The sequence below is a fragment of the Sorex araneus genome, chromosome 1, assembly GCF_027595985.1.
Source record: "Sorex araneus isolate mSorAra2 chromosome 1, mSorAra2.pri, whole genome shotgun sequence".
In the NCBI taxonomy this organism is placed as follows: domain Eukaryota; kingdom Metazoa; phylum Chordata; class Mammalia; order Eulipotyphla; family Soricidae; genus Sorex; species Sorex araneus.
Window position 1 is genome coordinate 215,826,869 of NC_073302.1, and position 17,976 is coordinate 215,844,844.

General features: G+C 32.6%; 1 protein-coding gene across 1 annotated transcript in view; it reads left to right on the top strand.

Annotated features, from left to right (window-relative positions):
* LRP1B (LDL receptor related protein 1B) overlaps positions 1-17,976 on the top strand; it is a 1,943,003-nt gene that overhangs the window by 1,639,867 nt on the left and 285,160 nt on the right. Inside the window, exons 56-59 of the mRNA XM_055124030.1 lie at positions 2,529-2,712; positions 6,689-6,774; positions 15,255-15,377; positions 17,099-17,280. Of these exons, the coding sequence (XP_054980005.1) occupies positions 2,529-2,712; positions 6,689-6,774; positions 15,255-15,377; positions 17,099-17,280 (575 nt within the window). The remainder of the gene's footprint in view (positions 1-2,528; positions 2,713-6,688; positions 6,775-15,254; positions 15,378-17,098; positions 17,281-17,976) is intronic.

Sequence of the window (17,976 nt, forward strand, 5' to 3'; positions counted from 1 at the left end):
TTTAACATTTCAAGGCCTAACAAAACTCTTGGGTTCAGATGAGGTGCCCATCAGCATTTCAAAGCCTGGGCAGCTCCATGTAATCAGATCTTATTTCCAATCATCAAGTCTTAATACCAAGAGGGTAATCCTCTGACTAAATATCAAAATTTGAAATAGTTTTTGATAGAAGTATTAAGATCACATTGAATATACATAATTTTGTATAAAATCTTAATTATTGAAGATAGCCTTTCTTTTAAATAAATAATATTATTTTATCTTTAAAGATGAAGGCAATTATTTTCTCTCTTTCAGTATTTTGAAAGTTATACTTGTAGAAATTTTCACATATTTTTATTATTTGGTACCAAATATTTTTTGGGAAAAGTTAATAGAGATAAAATTATAATTTTATTTTTAATTAAGAACATATTAAAAACTTGCCATAAACATTCTAATTTAATGTTATGCATATGAATGTTTGATACAATTCAGCAAATTTGCATTAAATAAATTAATTTCTTCTCAAATGTGTTTTCATCAATTGAATATGTTAGTTCCATAAATCTAAACTTTGCTATTCAGAGCATTTTTCAGCAATTTCATTAAAATGCAGACATTTTATTGCTTTTATAATTCTTTTTGAGAGTAATTGAAAATGTTCCACAAATTTTTTTCATTTATCGTAAAATATGTCTTGAATTCAACTTTTTATCTTGTATCTACAAATGGATCTTTGACTTAACCAACAGCATGATCACAAGTTCGAATTTTCAGTCCTTTGTAGTAGTTACTTCTTGCATTCTCAGTTCTAATTTTTTGAGATGATTTATCTTTAAACTATGTCAAAATAAATATGACAAAACTTACTATTATATGCACATTTAGGTTAACATTTTCATGTCTTACATTTCCTTCCGAGCAATGGAGCAATGCCAACTCCCTTACTTTCTAACTGAATAATTGGCTGAGTCTTCAAGGAAAGTAATTCATCACAGGCTAATATATGACAAGGGACTTTTGAGACATAATCTAAGCTATGACTTTTGCTTTTATATTCTGACTTGCTAGAGATTCTGGAGTTTTAAAACAGTAAAACTGCTAAGGACTATTAGAAAATTTCTGGTGTTAACTGCACGGTCTTAGAGAAGGTACACAAGTATTTTCTAAATACTTTCCAGTGAAGTTGATAATGCAAATCCATGTAATGAACATTTTTCCTGAAAAAAGTTCTGCTATGTCATTATTTTACATATACATAATTTACATGTACATTATATATATAATTTAATGTAATTATATTAAATTATATATTTTCATGCAGACATAAAATTTGACATGCTTATTATTAATAACCTTTGGAAAATTTTCTTGACAATTTAAAGTTTCTTTTTTTTTCCTTTGATTTTGTTTTGTGTTTGTTTATTGGGACCACACCATCCTGTGTTCAGGATTTATTCCTGACTCTGAGGTCAGGTATCACTTCTAATAGGGCAAAGGGGATTATATGGGATGCCGGGGATTGAACCTGGGTATGGTGCAGAGCAAGGCAAATGCCTTGGTGCAAGTATCTACTGTTACTTTTCCACCTCCCTATAGTTCGTTTTTGAGTTAATAGCCTACTCAGTTCTTACAGATTGTTTTATTCAAAGGCCACTTACTATTTCAATAAATGTTAATGTGACTATGATGATACGGTCAATTATAGATTCATTTTTTATATGTATAATTTGAATATTCTACTTTGAGATGACCATAAACCCAAAGGTCTATAGCCAACAAAGCACTTCATTATATACAAAGGCAAATAAAAAAAGATTCTATTACATTCAGAATAAATATATTGGTATCTACTATATATCCTCAGTTGAGTGACATAGAGAACAAAGGAATAATGCTGAAGAAAATATTCGATGATATGAATCAGTTTACTCATGGGAAATTATGTTGATCACTTTTACAGAAAACATGATTCTAACTGTAAATTGATCACATCTACAAATATCAATGAATTTTGATATGATAAATTTTAGAGTTTCAACTCTCCTACTGGTTTTATCTACACATCATCCTCCTTGTACCCATATATTTCTTATCAATTGACAAAAGAGGATTTAGATATCATATCTTTCTAAAATGCTTTAATGAAATGATATGTAAGGTAAATGCTAGTAATCCTTAAAAATACACATCAGGGTTAAGTGTCATAAAGAAGTTTCCTGGAGAGAATATAATGTGATAGAAAAAGGAATATAAAAAAAATCAGTTTATCTATTTTGCTTGCATTTTTTTTATGACATGTGTTTAGTGGTAGCAGTTAACTTGTACAATCTTGCAAACCTAAGTTAAATGAAGATATTTTGGAGACTTCTAAACTGTTAACTTCACATAATATATGTAATTCTTATCAAATCACCAGGACACAGTAAGACCTATCATTATATACTCTAAATGATTTTCTTGCTTGAATTATACAAAAGAGATATACACTACAAAAACATGGTGACGATGACATGAATTGATTATGCTAATTTTTCATTCTCCAGTGTAAATGCTGGCCTGGATTCCAACTGAAGGATGATGGTAAAACATGTGTAGACATTGATGAATGCTCTTTGGGCTTTCCATGTAGCCAGCAATGCATCAATACATATGGGACCTACAAGTGCCTCTGTTCTGATGGGTATGAAATTCACCCCGATAACCCAAATGGCTGCAAATCACTCTCAGGTATTGAATTGAACTTTTCCACAGATCTAAACTCAGTTACACATATGGATACCCTATTTTATAGTTATTCCTAGTGAATTTTCTCCTCCTAGCTGCTTCTTAGAAATCAAAATTCTTCCCTACAGTCATAACATGGGGATCTGTCATCCCAATTTTGTGTGTGCTGCCTACAAACTGCAGTATTTGAAATATCACCGCATCCTACTCACTTGAATTATTAAGTATTTTCTAGAGTTTAAAAGTTCTCAGAAGTAAACAGAGCTATTTCTAGTACTGCTTTCTGCTGAATTATAGCTTCTTAGATGCAGGTGGGGCTAAGACTGTTAAAGAGATTATTGTTGCATTGTTGAAATACTATTTTTCTTTCTCCTCTATGTAAGACACACTTATACATGCATACTAGAAAGAAAAAAAAGCAATGATAATAAAATTATAATGATAACAACACTAGTAATCAGAAATATAAGACAATTTGAATTTATACAGTGATTTGTATGAATCAAATATTTTAAATATTTGTTCCAAGTTGCATGGGTTATTTTTTTTTTTGCATGGGTTATTTTTAAGTTTTGTTCATTCGGAATAATGTTTTGACTTTTGAAATCAGGCAATTTAATAAAATGTAAGAAGAGAATTAAGAAAATTATTTTATCATAAGAGAAAATTAGACATACAAATGATCCAAAGGAATGTAAAATAGTGATTTTTAAATGGTCAGAAAAATTATGTCACTCTTCTTTTCTGTTTTAGAGTGTTATGAGTTAAATAGCATTACTAGTTTTTCATAGATGAATGCAGGTAAAAACATTTTAAAATACGTATTGTGAGGCCTTAGAGATAGCACAATGGGTAAGGTGCTTAACCTGCAGATGGCCAAACACTGTTCAATCGATGGCCCCTTATATGGTCCTTCAAGTACTACCAGGAGTGATGCCTGTACAGAGTCAGGAGTGAGACCTAAGTACCATTGGTTGCCGCCCACCTCCCAGAAAAGTTTTATTCTCTCATCTAATTTAATTAATGAATACCAAAAATGTTCCTGTTTGTATGAATTTTAACTAGTTTTAAATCATACATATAATAATAAAGAAAATTACTAATTTAATTTTTATTTAATTTTTATTCCATATTGACTTATTCTTGGAGTATATTTTACAAACAAATTTGCACAGTTTTTGATGTACATTCTTTTCTTTCCAAACCTACTTTTCTTTGCTTGGTGCACTGCCCACTAAGTCCCACGTTTAGCAATACGGGAAAATAAATTAAGAAAAAAAGTCTCAAAACCTTGGGCTGAAGAGATAATATACCAAGTACGGGCTTGCCTTGCACGTGGGCAGCTTGGTTCAATTCCCAGCACCACTCATGGTTCTGGAGCTAGCCGGGAGTGACCCTTTAATGTAGAACCAGGGGTCACCACTGATCACTGTATGGTGTGACTACAAACATACGAACAAACACATCTCAAAACCAGTAAATGTTTTGTTTTATTTTTTTTTCATAAAGGAGCATATAGAAGGGATGGATGCTAATTATTCAAATTTGGTCTTGTACTAGGTACTATGGTTGTTTTCCATTGGTACTAATTGGAAACTAATGCTAAGTTTGAGACAAAGCAGTATTCCTGAGTCACATATTTTTTAATTAATTTTTTGTTGTTGCAGAAAGGCCAGGCGTGTTTCCTTATGACACTGTATTATTTTTAAAGCAGAGTTCATTGATTTGGCATATTTGTATTGAAATATAATTGCCACCATAGTGTTAACTATCTCATTGCAAGAGAAAATTATTAAAATAATTTTCATTGTGACGACTTTTAAGATATGCTCCTATTGTAGCTTTTTTTTTTCTTTTTGGGTCACACCTGATGATGCTCAGGGGTCACTCCTGGCTCTGCACTCAGGAACTACTCCTGGCGCTGCTCAGGGGATCATAGGGGATGCTGGGAATTGAACCCGGGTTGGCCACGTGCAAGGCAAATGCCCTACTTGCTGTGCTATCACTCAAGCCCTCAATTGTAACTTTTAAGTATGCAGCATAGTATTTGCATCTACATTATATGAAGTACATTAAGTTCTCAGAAATATTTGTCCTCTATCTAAAAGTTTATACTTTTAAATAGCATATCCCCATTTATTCCATTTCTTAGAACCTGATAACCATCATTTTACTACTTCACAAGTTCCTTGATTTTAGGTTTTATGTATAAGTGATATCATTAAGTATTTGCCTTTTTTGACTTGCATCATTTAGCATAATGTCATAAAATTACTCCCCATTTGTCACAAATGGCAGCATTTTCAATTTTCATGGCTGTATAATGTTCCATTTTTTAAATGGTATATGCTCATCTCATTCCGTATCAACATATAAAATGCATATTTATATATTAATTGATAATTTACCTATTTTGACTACCGTTAATGCAAGCAATATACTTTTAAAGTGCAGAAATCTTGTTTCTATTTTCTCTATATTTACACACATATGCGTATATACATATACACATATGTATATATTCAGAAGTGAGATTGCAGAATGATATGGCCATTCTACTTTTTGTTTTTGAGGAAAATCAAACTGTTTCATAGTGACTGTACCAATTTATATCCCTACCCACAACAATATACAACTGTTCCTTTTTCTCCACATCCTGAACGAACTTGCTATATCTTGTATTTCTGATGATAATGTCTATGTGTGAAATGATACCTCAGTGTGATTTTGATTTGTTTTCCCCCTGGTGATAATGATGTTCAAAAATCTTGTCATGTGTTTGCTGGGCATTTGGGCATCTTCACTGGAAAAGTGCCAAATTGGTTCTTTTGGCCACTTGAAATCAGACTATCATTTATTATTTTAAATTGCATGAGAACTTGATGCATGTGTGTATTTATGACTTTAATTTTTGATCAAGCACATGGTTGCAAAGTTTTTCCAAATCCACAGTTTGTCATTTTGTTTTGTTTCTTTCACTCTGCGGAAGATTTCAGTTTCGTTTAGTTCCACTCATTTATTTTTGCCTGGATTATTTATGCTTTTTTTCTGTCACAGATAATATTTTTCTAAGAAATATGTCAATGAGATGTTTTTCTATGTTCTCTTATGAAACGTTTATGGTTTTAGTTTTTAAAGTGCAAAGAGCAGGACTCCCTAAGTACTTAAGTGTAACATAATTAGCTGCATTTTAATTCCTATACTTAAAATTATGTTGACAAGAGTAGCAGCCTTTTAGCTCAGAACTCAGCTGTTCAGAGATACGTTTTTAGTCTCAACAGGAAGACTGAAATTGTATATTACGAGCACTGTGTCCACTTATGGAAAGGTGTATTCAACAAGCAAAGGCACTTTTTACTAATATTTGACGTAGAGTATTCTAAAACATAAATTCATACCCTGTGTACTCTTATTTTGTCATTAAAGAACAAAGGAAGAAAGTAATATATCAACTAAAAATATAAGCAAATATGACAATAGTTCTATAAAATAGATTTGTAAGTCAGAGTGATAATAGGGCACCTTACTTTTATGCGGTGACACTGGTTCAAACCTCAGCATTTCATATGGTCCCATGAGCCCTGACAGGAGTTATTCTGAGCTCAGAACCAAAAATAATCCTAGAATACCAACAGGTGTGGCCTCCCAAGTGGAAACAAAAGAAAATAAAAATCATATTGTAGTAACAGACATTTTATAAATATTCCAAATAAACCAGACAATTTTAATGTTTAAAAAATGAAAGAGAGCAAGAGATGTCTATAAAATTAGGAAGACTTTTAAGTACTACCCGGTTATTTTGCTGCTTCATTTTTTTATTACCAGCTGAGGTGATTGGCACGGTTTGTGTTTTTTAATATGTTAATCAATCAGTAGGTTCCACATTGAGATTACATTGTAACAGTAACTGAACTGAAAATAAACAGAATTGAAAACCATTAATATTAAAAATCTAACATATGTTTGTCTTGGCCTTTAGATGAAGAACCTTTTCTAATTCTTGCTGATCATCATGAAATCAGAAAAATCAGCACTGATGGCTCCAACTACACTCTTTTAAAACAGGTATGACATACCTGTCATTGTTTCCTAGTATTTATTTAATTTGGCTGCTTTAATTATGTGGAACAGCTAACAAAATATCTCACAATTAGATTTTATAAAGTATTGCTTATGTATACATACATGTGTGTATATGAAATTAAAATAGCTAGGTTTTGTTTCTGTATATCAAGATGGTAGCCTAAACTTGTCACATGACAATATTTAAAAAAATAAGTGATGTAGAATATCATTATTGTAAAAGATATGCCATTTTAATAAATGTGATGAAGCGAAAGCATAACATTATCTTTAAGCTATTTTTATCCAGGGATGGAGCAATAGAACAGCTGGTAGGGCATTTTCCTTGAATCCAACAGGCTCAGGTTTGATTCCTCGCACTCCATGTATCACCCCTGCACACCACCAAGAGTGATCCCTGAGCACAGAGTAAGGAGAAATCACTAAGTACCATCAGTATGGCCTAAAAACAAAAGAAAGAAAGAAAGAAAGAAAGAAAGAAAGAAAGAAAGAAAGAAAGAAAGAAAGAAAGAAAGAAAGAAAGAAAGAAAGAAAGAAAGAAAGAAAAAGAAAGAAAGAAAAGAAAGAGAGAAAGAAAGAGAGAGAAAGAGAGAAAGAGAGAAGGAAAGAAAGAAAGAAAGAAAGAAAGAAAGAAAGAAAGAAAGAAAGAAAGAAAGAAAGAAAGAAAGAAAGAAAGAGAAAAATGTATTTACCCATTACCCAAATAGCTTTCATTACACTTGATATTTTTAAAAATACAAAACACTTTCTGCTCATATAACCAGAAAAATAAATTTGTGACACAAACCATTTAACCCTTTAAATTTAAAAAAAAGGGAAAAAAGTTTAACTGTAATCTTGTCATAATCATAAGGTTTTAGACCCAATTACTCAGCCTTTTATTTATTTTTTGTCAGTCGTTTTCTTCTAGTCCAAGAGAATATTGGTTAACCTGTTTAGATGTTTGATTTCTATTCTCAAATTATACATAGACGTAAAATCTGAGATGAGAAGATATGTTTTTCCATCATATATCAGCATATAAAACTGTGAATCACTCGTCAATATTTTCCTTTCCTAGTTTGTAGTGGAAATAGTATAAAATGAAATTATTAAAAACAGGATGATTACTAAATGCACTAGAGAAATCATATGTAGTTAGTTGTCAAAAAGTTATTTCTTTGGAAGGATTTAATTTGTACCTGTTCTGCTGCTACAGATTTATTTCTGCCCCAGACAATGCAGTAATGACATGTATATTAAAAAACATGTATATTAGCACTGTAGCACTGTCGTCCTGTTCATTAATTTGCTCGAGGGGGCACCAGTAATGTCTCCATTGTGAGACTTGTTGTTACTGTTTTTGGCATATAGAATACGCTACAGGTAGCTTGCCAGGCTCTGCCGTGTGGGCAGTATACTCTCAGGAGCTTGCCGGGTTTTCCGAGACAGACAGAGCAATTGAACCCGGGTCAGCCGCATGCAAGCCAAACGTCCTACCCGCTGTGTCGCTTCAGTCCATGAAAGAAAATTTGTGCCAGAAAATTATTTTATTTCTTGCTCTTCCTATCATCTTTGGCTTAGATGAAGAAGCTCCTATAGTGATATTAAGCACTATAAAGAATACTTATTTTACGAGGTTTATTCCCACATCTATTCATGAATGTTCCCACTGCAACTATTAGACTTTCATTCAATGTGTTTATAAATTTAATCTTATTTTAAATATAAATATTTATTAGAAAGCGTTACATTGACTCTTCATAATAGGATTGTTGTTTTCTATATTCTTCTTGGTCTCAAATTGAAAATAAAGATTTCTGATGAAAAGTTAAGTTTCTGGCGACCTAAAAATTTAGGTTGTCATTATTCTAGATTAACACCCTTGAAAGGCCACCATCTCAATCTGTGTAGTAGATGCACTATTGACATAAAGTCCAAGAACTTCCGTTCTCAGTAGTCACCAGCTTTTCTTGTGCTACATGACAACTACAAACCTATCATATTCATTAATGTTTTAAAGGTTTAGAGTTTTGCATTTGTGTTACCAGCATACCACCAACATCAACTATTGCTCTATTTCTGGATCCTTCGATATAGACTAAACTACAAAATATTTTTGTACTGTTTATAAAGACTACTAACTTAAATAAGAGAGCTTTTTAAGAGATGAAAAAGCATTAAATGTCCTTAGGGATTAAGCTTAAGTAGTTTATAGTCTTTAAATGGAAAACACATTCTTCCCAGTTTTACACAAATTCAATTTAATTATTTATTATCTGTACAGTCTAATTTTAAATTTATATCAAACGTATATCTTTGAAAACTTTATATTTGTTTTATTTTTTTATTTTATTTTTTTTCTTTTTAATTTATTTTATTGAATCACCATGTGGAAAGTTACAAATTCCTCAGGCTTATGTCTCAGTTATACAATGCTCAAACACCCGTCCTTTCACCAGTGCCCATATTCCACCACCAAAAAGAAAACAAACAAACAAAAAAATCCAGTATACATCCCACACACCCCCAACCACCCCCCCACATAACTGAAAAATTTCATTTCCTTTTCTCTTTAACTTTGTTACATTCCATATTTCAACACAATACTCACTATTGTTGTTGGAGTTTCAACACAGAACTCACTATTCTTGTTGGAATTTATCCCCCCAAAATATGGCCCTATTGACAGGGAAATATTTGATAATTAGTTTTCCACTGATGAGAATGAAGAGATACGAAGTTGTGCGGCCGCAGTAGCGGCCGCTCAGTTTTAGGATTTCTGTATTTTAGTAACTAGGTCCAGGGAGATTTAAGTTGGAAATTGAATCATTTCCCTTCCTGAGGCAGCATGGAGCAAAAGCTTAGTTCACAGTCTGGAGACATGGCAGCAAACACTCGCTGGAAACCCAAGTCATATAGCTTGGCTCTGGATCCTGCTCATTCAGCAGCAAAGCGGCATTGCAAAGGCATGGCCACCCGGGTTGAATCTTGGTGGAGCTCGAGCCAGCACCGGCCCCAGCCCGAGCCTTCCCAAGCAAGCGCATTTTTGTTTCCACCGCGCTACCAAGTTCATACCTGCTTAAAAGTCCCATAAAATGGCGGACACCATACCTCTTCCTCCCGGAGGGAAGGAAAACCAAGGAAGAAGGATATTTCCTCCGTTAGCTTGCATGGGGCAAAAGCTTAGTTCACAGTCTGGAAACATGGCTGCAAGCACTCGCTGGAACCCCAAGTCATATAGCTGGTTCTGGATCCTGCTCGTTCAGCAGCAAAGCGGCTGTGCAAAGGCATGGCCTCACGGGTCAACTCTCGACAGAGCTCGAGCCGGCCCCGGCCCCGGCAAGAGACTCAAACTTTATATTTGCTTTAGACTTTTCCACTATAGCTCCTTATTCCTTCAAAGTTAGATATGCCAGTCATTGATTTTATTTCATGTCTCTGTAAAAAATGATATATTTATTTTCTTCTTAAAGATTTTGTTTTTGTTTTTCTTTTGTTCTTAGCATTCTTTTATTTAAGATTATTCTATCTTAAGAGAGAAACTCTTCTTTTGAAAATACTCTATTTAAAGCTCAACTGAACCACACATTTAACTAAGATAGCAACAAGATTTATTGTCTTCTTAAAAGAACTATAGCAGTTTCAATGACAGTTTCTTGCTTCATTTTCCAACCCTGTGGCTCAGGACATTTTTGCTGCCATCACTTTTGTTTTCTTTCATGCCTAATATGTTATCAGAGATTGTTCTTAATGGAGCAAAATGATCTTTTCTTCTATGCATCATTTAAGTCTATTTCATATAATCAAACCACTTTAATGCATACTTTCAGATAACACATTTGCCTGGTGATATAATTTTAAACTGCTGCCAATCACTAATATCTAAATGTATTTTATATACATTTTTAGTGTATTATTTATGGAAATTAAGAAGGAATGAAAATGATGAGGAAGCATAAGATGAATCTGAATTCCTGTGTCTTTAGTGTGACAAAGGATAAATAAAAAGAGACGTGAAACAAACAAAATTATAGACAAACCCTCAATTGTATATGTAGGCTTCTTGGAATATATTGTTTCAGTCAAAAAACATGATTTAAATTTTTTGGTTGTGTTTTGCATTGCTGCAGGTCAAATCCATTCTTTACCCATGCAAAAAAGGGTGTTCCTCTGCTGAATTTGACCTCAGTCCTGATAATGTTTTTAGACGCCACTTTATTATAAAATTGAAAATTTCGAGAAGTTCTAGGCAGTAGAAATAGCCTTTCCTTTCTGAGATCTGTCTATGTATAATGAATGAAATAGAATACAGACTTTTAATATCTCTCCACATTTTCCTAAAGTTTAAATATGTTAAAGAAAAACATCTTTCCCTGAAATATTGGGATACTTCTTGTGTATCAGATTAGATTGAATCATTTACCTTAAACCTTTGTTGTATTCAGTAATAATCTTATGTGACTTTATTACTTAAAATGATAACTGATAAGTTATATATTCTACATATTCTAAAATTTAGCTGTAATTAGCACAGGTATAACATTCACGGATTTTATTTAGAATGTATACTCGAATAACCTGGGTATTAGAATTAAAAATTAATCGATTTGCTTTCCAGTTTACTCTCCAGTTCAATTTAAACAGTGCCTTTAATTACAGTAAAATTGTAGAGAGTAACAAAATACAACTTTCTAAATTAATCATCTTTAACTTAAGAATGCAACATCTTCAGCTACAGAAATGAAAGAAGCAAATAGGATTTTTACGAAACCAATTTTTAGCTCTGAAACCACTAGGATGATTCTAGTTTTTAGTCATTATTTTGACCATGCCTTAGGTTTTTTTAATGTTCCTTGCATATGATTCTATAAAGAGACATTGCATTGTTTGCCTGTGGGGTTTAAGGGTAAATCTGTAGAATAATGAGCAGCTTGGCAATATAGGTATGTCAGAATTTAGTTTCAATGTCTCTGCTTTTAGTGCTTTATCCTATTATAGTTGACTTCCTAAACTTGAAATTGGATTTTCATTATCTAAATTGATTATTTTATGTAGAAAAAGTAATTCTACATGGCTGAGGCTTGTGGGTGAATCTTTACTAAAGTTAAAGATAACTTTCTCTCTAACTGTTCCCTATTAAGTTTTAATTTCTACATCTGAATTGCCAGACTATCAAAGGGCTATAACCCAGTTACTTTATTTCTCTAGCAGAAAATAAATAAGCACTTGAACTAAAAAAAAACTGTAGACTTACATTGAGATGAATTTATCACTTTCAATAGAATTTTGGGGTATTCAGTTTATGTATCTGGACATTATTTTGTATAGACAACTTTTTTAGCTCATTTATTATTAAGTAACAAAGCAAGTCCTCCAATTTTTAGATGAGAATTGATATTATGTCAATCTTTATTGTTTCATTTTATTGAATTACCATGAGATGGTTAGAAAGCTTTCATGTTTGAGATTCATCCATACAATGATCAAACACCCATCCTTCCACCAGTGCACATTTTCCAACCACCAATGTCTCCCTGCCCACCATCCCCGTTCTGACCCTGCCCCTATGGCAGAAAATTTCCCCAATATTCTCTACATTTTAGTATTATGTTTTGTTCAAAATTTCCCACCACCATTCAAGCCTACCTGCCAGGGGCTGATGCTAGATAATTTATTTCCCATTGCTTATGTTGAATATCATGAGAGCTGGCATGGCCACAAAAGCAGCTGAGTGTTTTTGGAATTCTAGTTAGTAATGGTTGGGTTTCAGAGACATCTCTTTGGGGCACTAATCTATTTTGGGATTCAGTTGGGACTCTCTGGTCCAGGACTGTTGGTGCACTAAAACGGCGTCTGGAGGCAGATTGTGGTTGTGAGAGTTAGAGAGGAACAGCCTGACTCCTCTGCTGCTATGTGGCTTGGAGATTTAGTCGTGGAACCTGCATCTCTGGGCCTTGCTTGCGGAAGCTCTTGGTTGCCGGGATTCTATCTGGCACAGGCAGGGAGAGTGCACCTGTTCCATCTAGGGTGCTCCAGTGAAATTGGTGTGGTATGGGGCCCAGAGAGATCTCAGGCACTGTGGTGTCTTCCAGAACTCACTGCCGTGTCTCTCTGTCAATCTTTGGAAGCCTTCACTAATACTAATTTTCATTTTTACTTTTGATTAATAGTGTTGTTAGTAAGAAATAAATTTGCCTTTATTCATCTGGAATAGTGAGGAATTTTCAGTAAGTCAGGTATTGTGTGTGTGAGGGTGGGAGTGTGTCTTGCTTATAACCAGTAACAATATTTTGGTGTTAGTCTAGTCAAATTAACTTTGTAATATGGTGGTAACAGAAAATCCTTTGTTCATGTTAAACAATAATAAACTGATTTGAACTGATGACTTTAATACTATCACAACTAGAATTCAGATCTTCTAAGACATTTAAAAATACTGTTGAGTCTATTGGAAGTATAGAGGAGCATCTGTCCTGCATATATATGAGACACTTCTGTTTTCCAGTCATTTGTTTCCAAGAAGAGGTCCCTAAGTACAGACTTGATGTCTTCCAGAATGATTATCGAATATGCCATGGGTAGCTTGCCAGGTTCTGCCATGCAGGCAGGATACTCTTGTTAGCTTTGAGTGATAGCACAGAGGGTAAGGCATTTGCCTTGCATGTGGCTGATCCTGGTTCGATTCCTCCATCCCTTTCAGAGAGCCAGGCAAGCTACTGAGAGTATCCTGCCCACACGGCAGGGCCTGTCAAGCTACCCATGGCATAGTCAATATGCCAAAAGCAGTAACAACAAGTCTCATAATGGAGACGTTACTGGTGCTCGCTTGAGCAAATCGATGAACAACAGGACAACAGTGCTAAGTGCACTGTTACAGTCCTCCAGCACAACTAACGCTCATGTCTAGCCCACATTGCCGAACTAAGCATCATGTCAGACTCCATAGCACATCACGGAGGAAGGAATAAAAGTGATACAAGTCAAAGAAAGAATTCATCTCATTAAATTCTGAATTTTAAGAATAAATGTAGAAAAAAAGAAGTTCTGGAGATTGTCATCAATTCTTTACCTTCTCTTTCAAATCCAAAGAAAATGAACAGCACTAAAAACAACACAAAACACCCCTGTTTGGAGTCATAGTAATCTTTACTTCTACAACAACTAGAGAATGATTCCAATGAGAATTTGAGATAACTACAACTGTAGCGTAAATAATGAAGTTAGTGAGTAATATGAATAATATGAAATATAAAGATCCTTTAGGGGTTTTGCCTAGTCTTTTACATATATACATGTATATGTACATATATACATCTGTAATTGAATCACTGTGAGATACATACTTACAAAGCTGTTGATGATTAGGTTTCAGTCATACAAAGTTCCAACACCTGTCATTTTACCAGCACACATTTCTCCCACCAATGCCCCCAATTTCCCTCTCTTCCCCCCATCCCAAGACTGCCTCTATGTCAGGCACTTTTCCTCTCTCTCTCTCTCTCTATCTCTATCTATCTATCTATCTATCTATCTATCTATCTATCTATCTATCTATCATCTATCTATCTATCCATCTATTTTTCTCTCTCTATTTATCTATATGTCTCAGGGGACAAAATCTTGTGACTAAAATGTATTTTAAATTCTCTGTCATGCACTCACAAAAATAAGAATTGTTTCTCTCTCTTTTTCCCTCTCTCTCTTTCACTCTTTCACTCTCACTCTCTTTTGCTCTCTCTCTATGACTCTGCACGAAGGCTATATTGTTGTTACTTTTATTTAATATCTATGCATTTATATGTATACATGAGCCTTAAGTGAGTGAATACAATTAAAACTCTGATTGAGTTTTCTGTTTTATATTTTTGAAGTAGAAGTCTTGAGACTTAACAAGAAGTTAAATACACTTTACGTCATCATATAATCAAACAATCTAGAATATGGGATAAAAATCCCAAAGAAGCTTATTTATGTTGTTGAGAAAGAAAATGTTCTGGAAACACAAATTTTATTATTTTATTTTTATCAGAGTTTTGTGGGGTTTATTCTTTAAAAGTTAAAGGATCTTCTGTTTCAATTCATGTATGTGCTCTTCTCTGGTTCCTTTATAGACCTGATTATATTCCTTACATAGATATATTTATTATTAATCTGAAGTGAGAGTCTCTTTATTATAAGCAGTACCACCCCACTCACCAATCCATGATGTCTTTTTTTATTTGCCTAAACTATCATTATTTAAAATTATTGAAATAATTTTTCCTAGCTTAAAAATGTTCTATAATAGAATTATGCAAAAATTTAAGTACATGATGTGGGGAAAATGCAATTCAGTGTATGTTGTTTTGAAAAGGCTTGCTTACAACTTTTTATTATAAAAGATGTAATAACTTATGTTAAGTGTAAGTATCAATATTTATGAACTAAAAAAGTGCTCAAAATTTTTTCTAAGAAGTACTATTATTTTACTTTATTTTTAGGGATTAAATAATGTTATTGCTATAGACTTTGATTACAGAGAAGAATTTATCTATTGGATTGATTCTAGCCGGCCCAATGGCAGTCGTATTAACAGAATGTGCTTAAATGGCAGTGATATTAAGGTAACAAGATATTATAATTATATAATTAGCAATATTCCATTAGTATGGTCAAGTTGAATAGAGTATGTTGTTGGATAGTAATGATGATATTCACAGAATATATTAGACTGAATTTCACAGATATAATGTATGTTGACACTTAGGAAATATGAGGCTTTTATTGTCATCTTTCTTTACAAAACTTCTTAAAAATAAGATAAAATTCAAAATATTAAAGTTTGGAGTTTTATTCTTAGTTCATGTAAATATGATATATTCTTTTAGATTGAATGATTATTGCCTGAGATTCAATTGTTGGCATATATAAAAGGAAAAGCTTTGTCTAAGAATTTATATTTGAAAATTGAGTTATTAAAGTTATAGCACTAAGGATATTGACCTACTGAAAATGAAATAATAGTGAATTTGTAAAATTTTATAAATTCTGGTTGCATATTATCATAACTATTATCTATTGTTTTCAAGATATGTATGCCTATTTGATATAATTTTAAATTAAATGTAGTATTAAAATTAAATTGTTTGCACTCCACATATGTAGTAAAATTAATTATAGTTAAATTCTATTTGCAAATAGAACTCTATTTTAACATTTTGTAGTATATCTTTTCTATATATGCGTACAAACATTTGTTGGGAGAAATCAATTTTGAAAATATTCAGAAATTTTTGAAATGAATATATAGAAAGCCAAGATTTGTAAGTTGGATGTAGGTGATTTATGACAGATATGATGCTTCATATTTATATTCAGTGGTTTAAATTAATAAATGCCAATGTCTTAAAGAACAAAGAATATAAAGAATTTGTATTTTATGAATTAATGCCAGAAATGTATATAAACATGTAAATTTTACATTACTAAATTTTATACATTTTGTTCAACATAAGTTAAATATTGGGCTAAAGTGATAATACAGCAGGTTGGGTGTTTGCCCTTCACTCAGCTGACCCAGGTTCGATTCCCAGCACTGAGCATGGTTCCCAAGCACTATCAGGAGTAATTCTTGAGTGCAGAGTCAGGAGTAACCCTTGAGCATCGCTGGGTGGGATCCAAAAAGACAAAAAAAAAAAAAAAGCATTTTAAAGAATTTCAGTTGTTTAAAGAAAATTTACCCTACTTTGGAGAACAACATCCCATTACCACTTAAAATGTATTAATTGCCAGAGATAGTTTAGAAGTGAATTGCATGGATTTACAGGGGGATAAAATGTTATAATTCTGAGTAACAAGAATTCTCTTTGCATTATGTGTTTACTGATTTGTATTTAAATTATCATCCATGCCAATTTTATAAATTTATATTTGTCTTTTGCTTGTTTACTTTGGGGATATACTCAATTGTGCAAATATAAATTTATGGGAAAGAATTAAAGATGTGTTATCATTTAGCACTGTAAATTTATATCATTAATTGTTGAAATTTTCATGCTGTCACTTTTTATATTTTATTATTGATAGCATCTATTATTGTGGTAAAGATAACTATTAAATTCTATAAGTATAGATTTATATAGCTTGTAAATAAATATTGACATACTTAAGTTATTACTTATAAACAAGTAATTATATTTGAACAAATAGTCCTATGGTTTCAGATTATATAAATTACATATCCGATATTTAAATAGGACTCTCTATATGTAGGAATCAAAAAGCAATTGATCAGTTTTATACTAGACATTCACACTGCCAATTTTGTATTTTTTTCTTTTGTTAGGTAGTACACAACACAGCTGTTCCCAATGCACTTGCTGTTGATTGGATCGGAAAAAATCTCTATTGGTCTGACACAGAGAAAAGGGTTATTGAAGTATCCAAACTCAATGGTTTGTACCCTACTATACTCGTCAGCAAACGACTGAAGTTTCCCAGGGACCTGTGTTTGGATCCTCAAGAAGGGTTTGTAGCAAGCATTGATCCTCTTACGTTAAAATTTAATACCTTGAATGAATGTCATGTGTGAATCATGTCTCTACGCTATTAACATAGAAATCCATTGGAACAACCAACCTGGAAATTCATGTAACTGTAAATAAATTTTTATTTCAAAATTAAAAACACAAATGTGGGTATCACATTAAAATAGATTGCTGAGATTTTATGCTAAGTGTGTTTTTTGAACTTTAAGATCAACTTATAAATTGAGTACTGTGAAAATAAATAAAACATGCAGACTTCATTGATTTTATTGCCTTTAACACCTGGATAAAATCAGGCAAAGAACAAGCTCTTGGTTTGTTTTTGCAGTTTTTATAATATTTATAATACAGTTCATTCATTTATACCACCTTAGAGCAGGAGACATAGTATCTTTTGATGATGAATAATACGATGCACCATCTTTCTTTCTAATATATATATATATATATATATATATATATAAGGAATATGTGGAAATATTTGCTTGGAAACCTCTTTCTTATTTAATTTGGAGACTGCTAAACAAGTCATGTTAAATATTAAGGTCAGTAAGGGATTTCAGTTATTGGTTGAGTTTCACTGTATCACTGTGATCCCATTGCTCATTGATTGTTCGAGCGGGCACCAGTAATGTCTCTATTCATCCCTGTCACGTGCTAGTGTAGCCCAATGGTG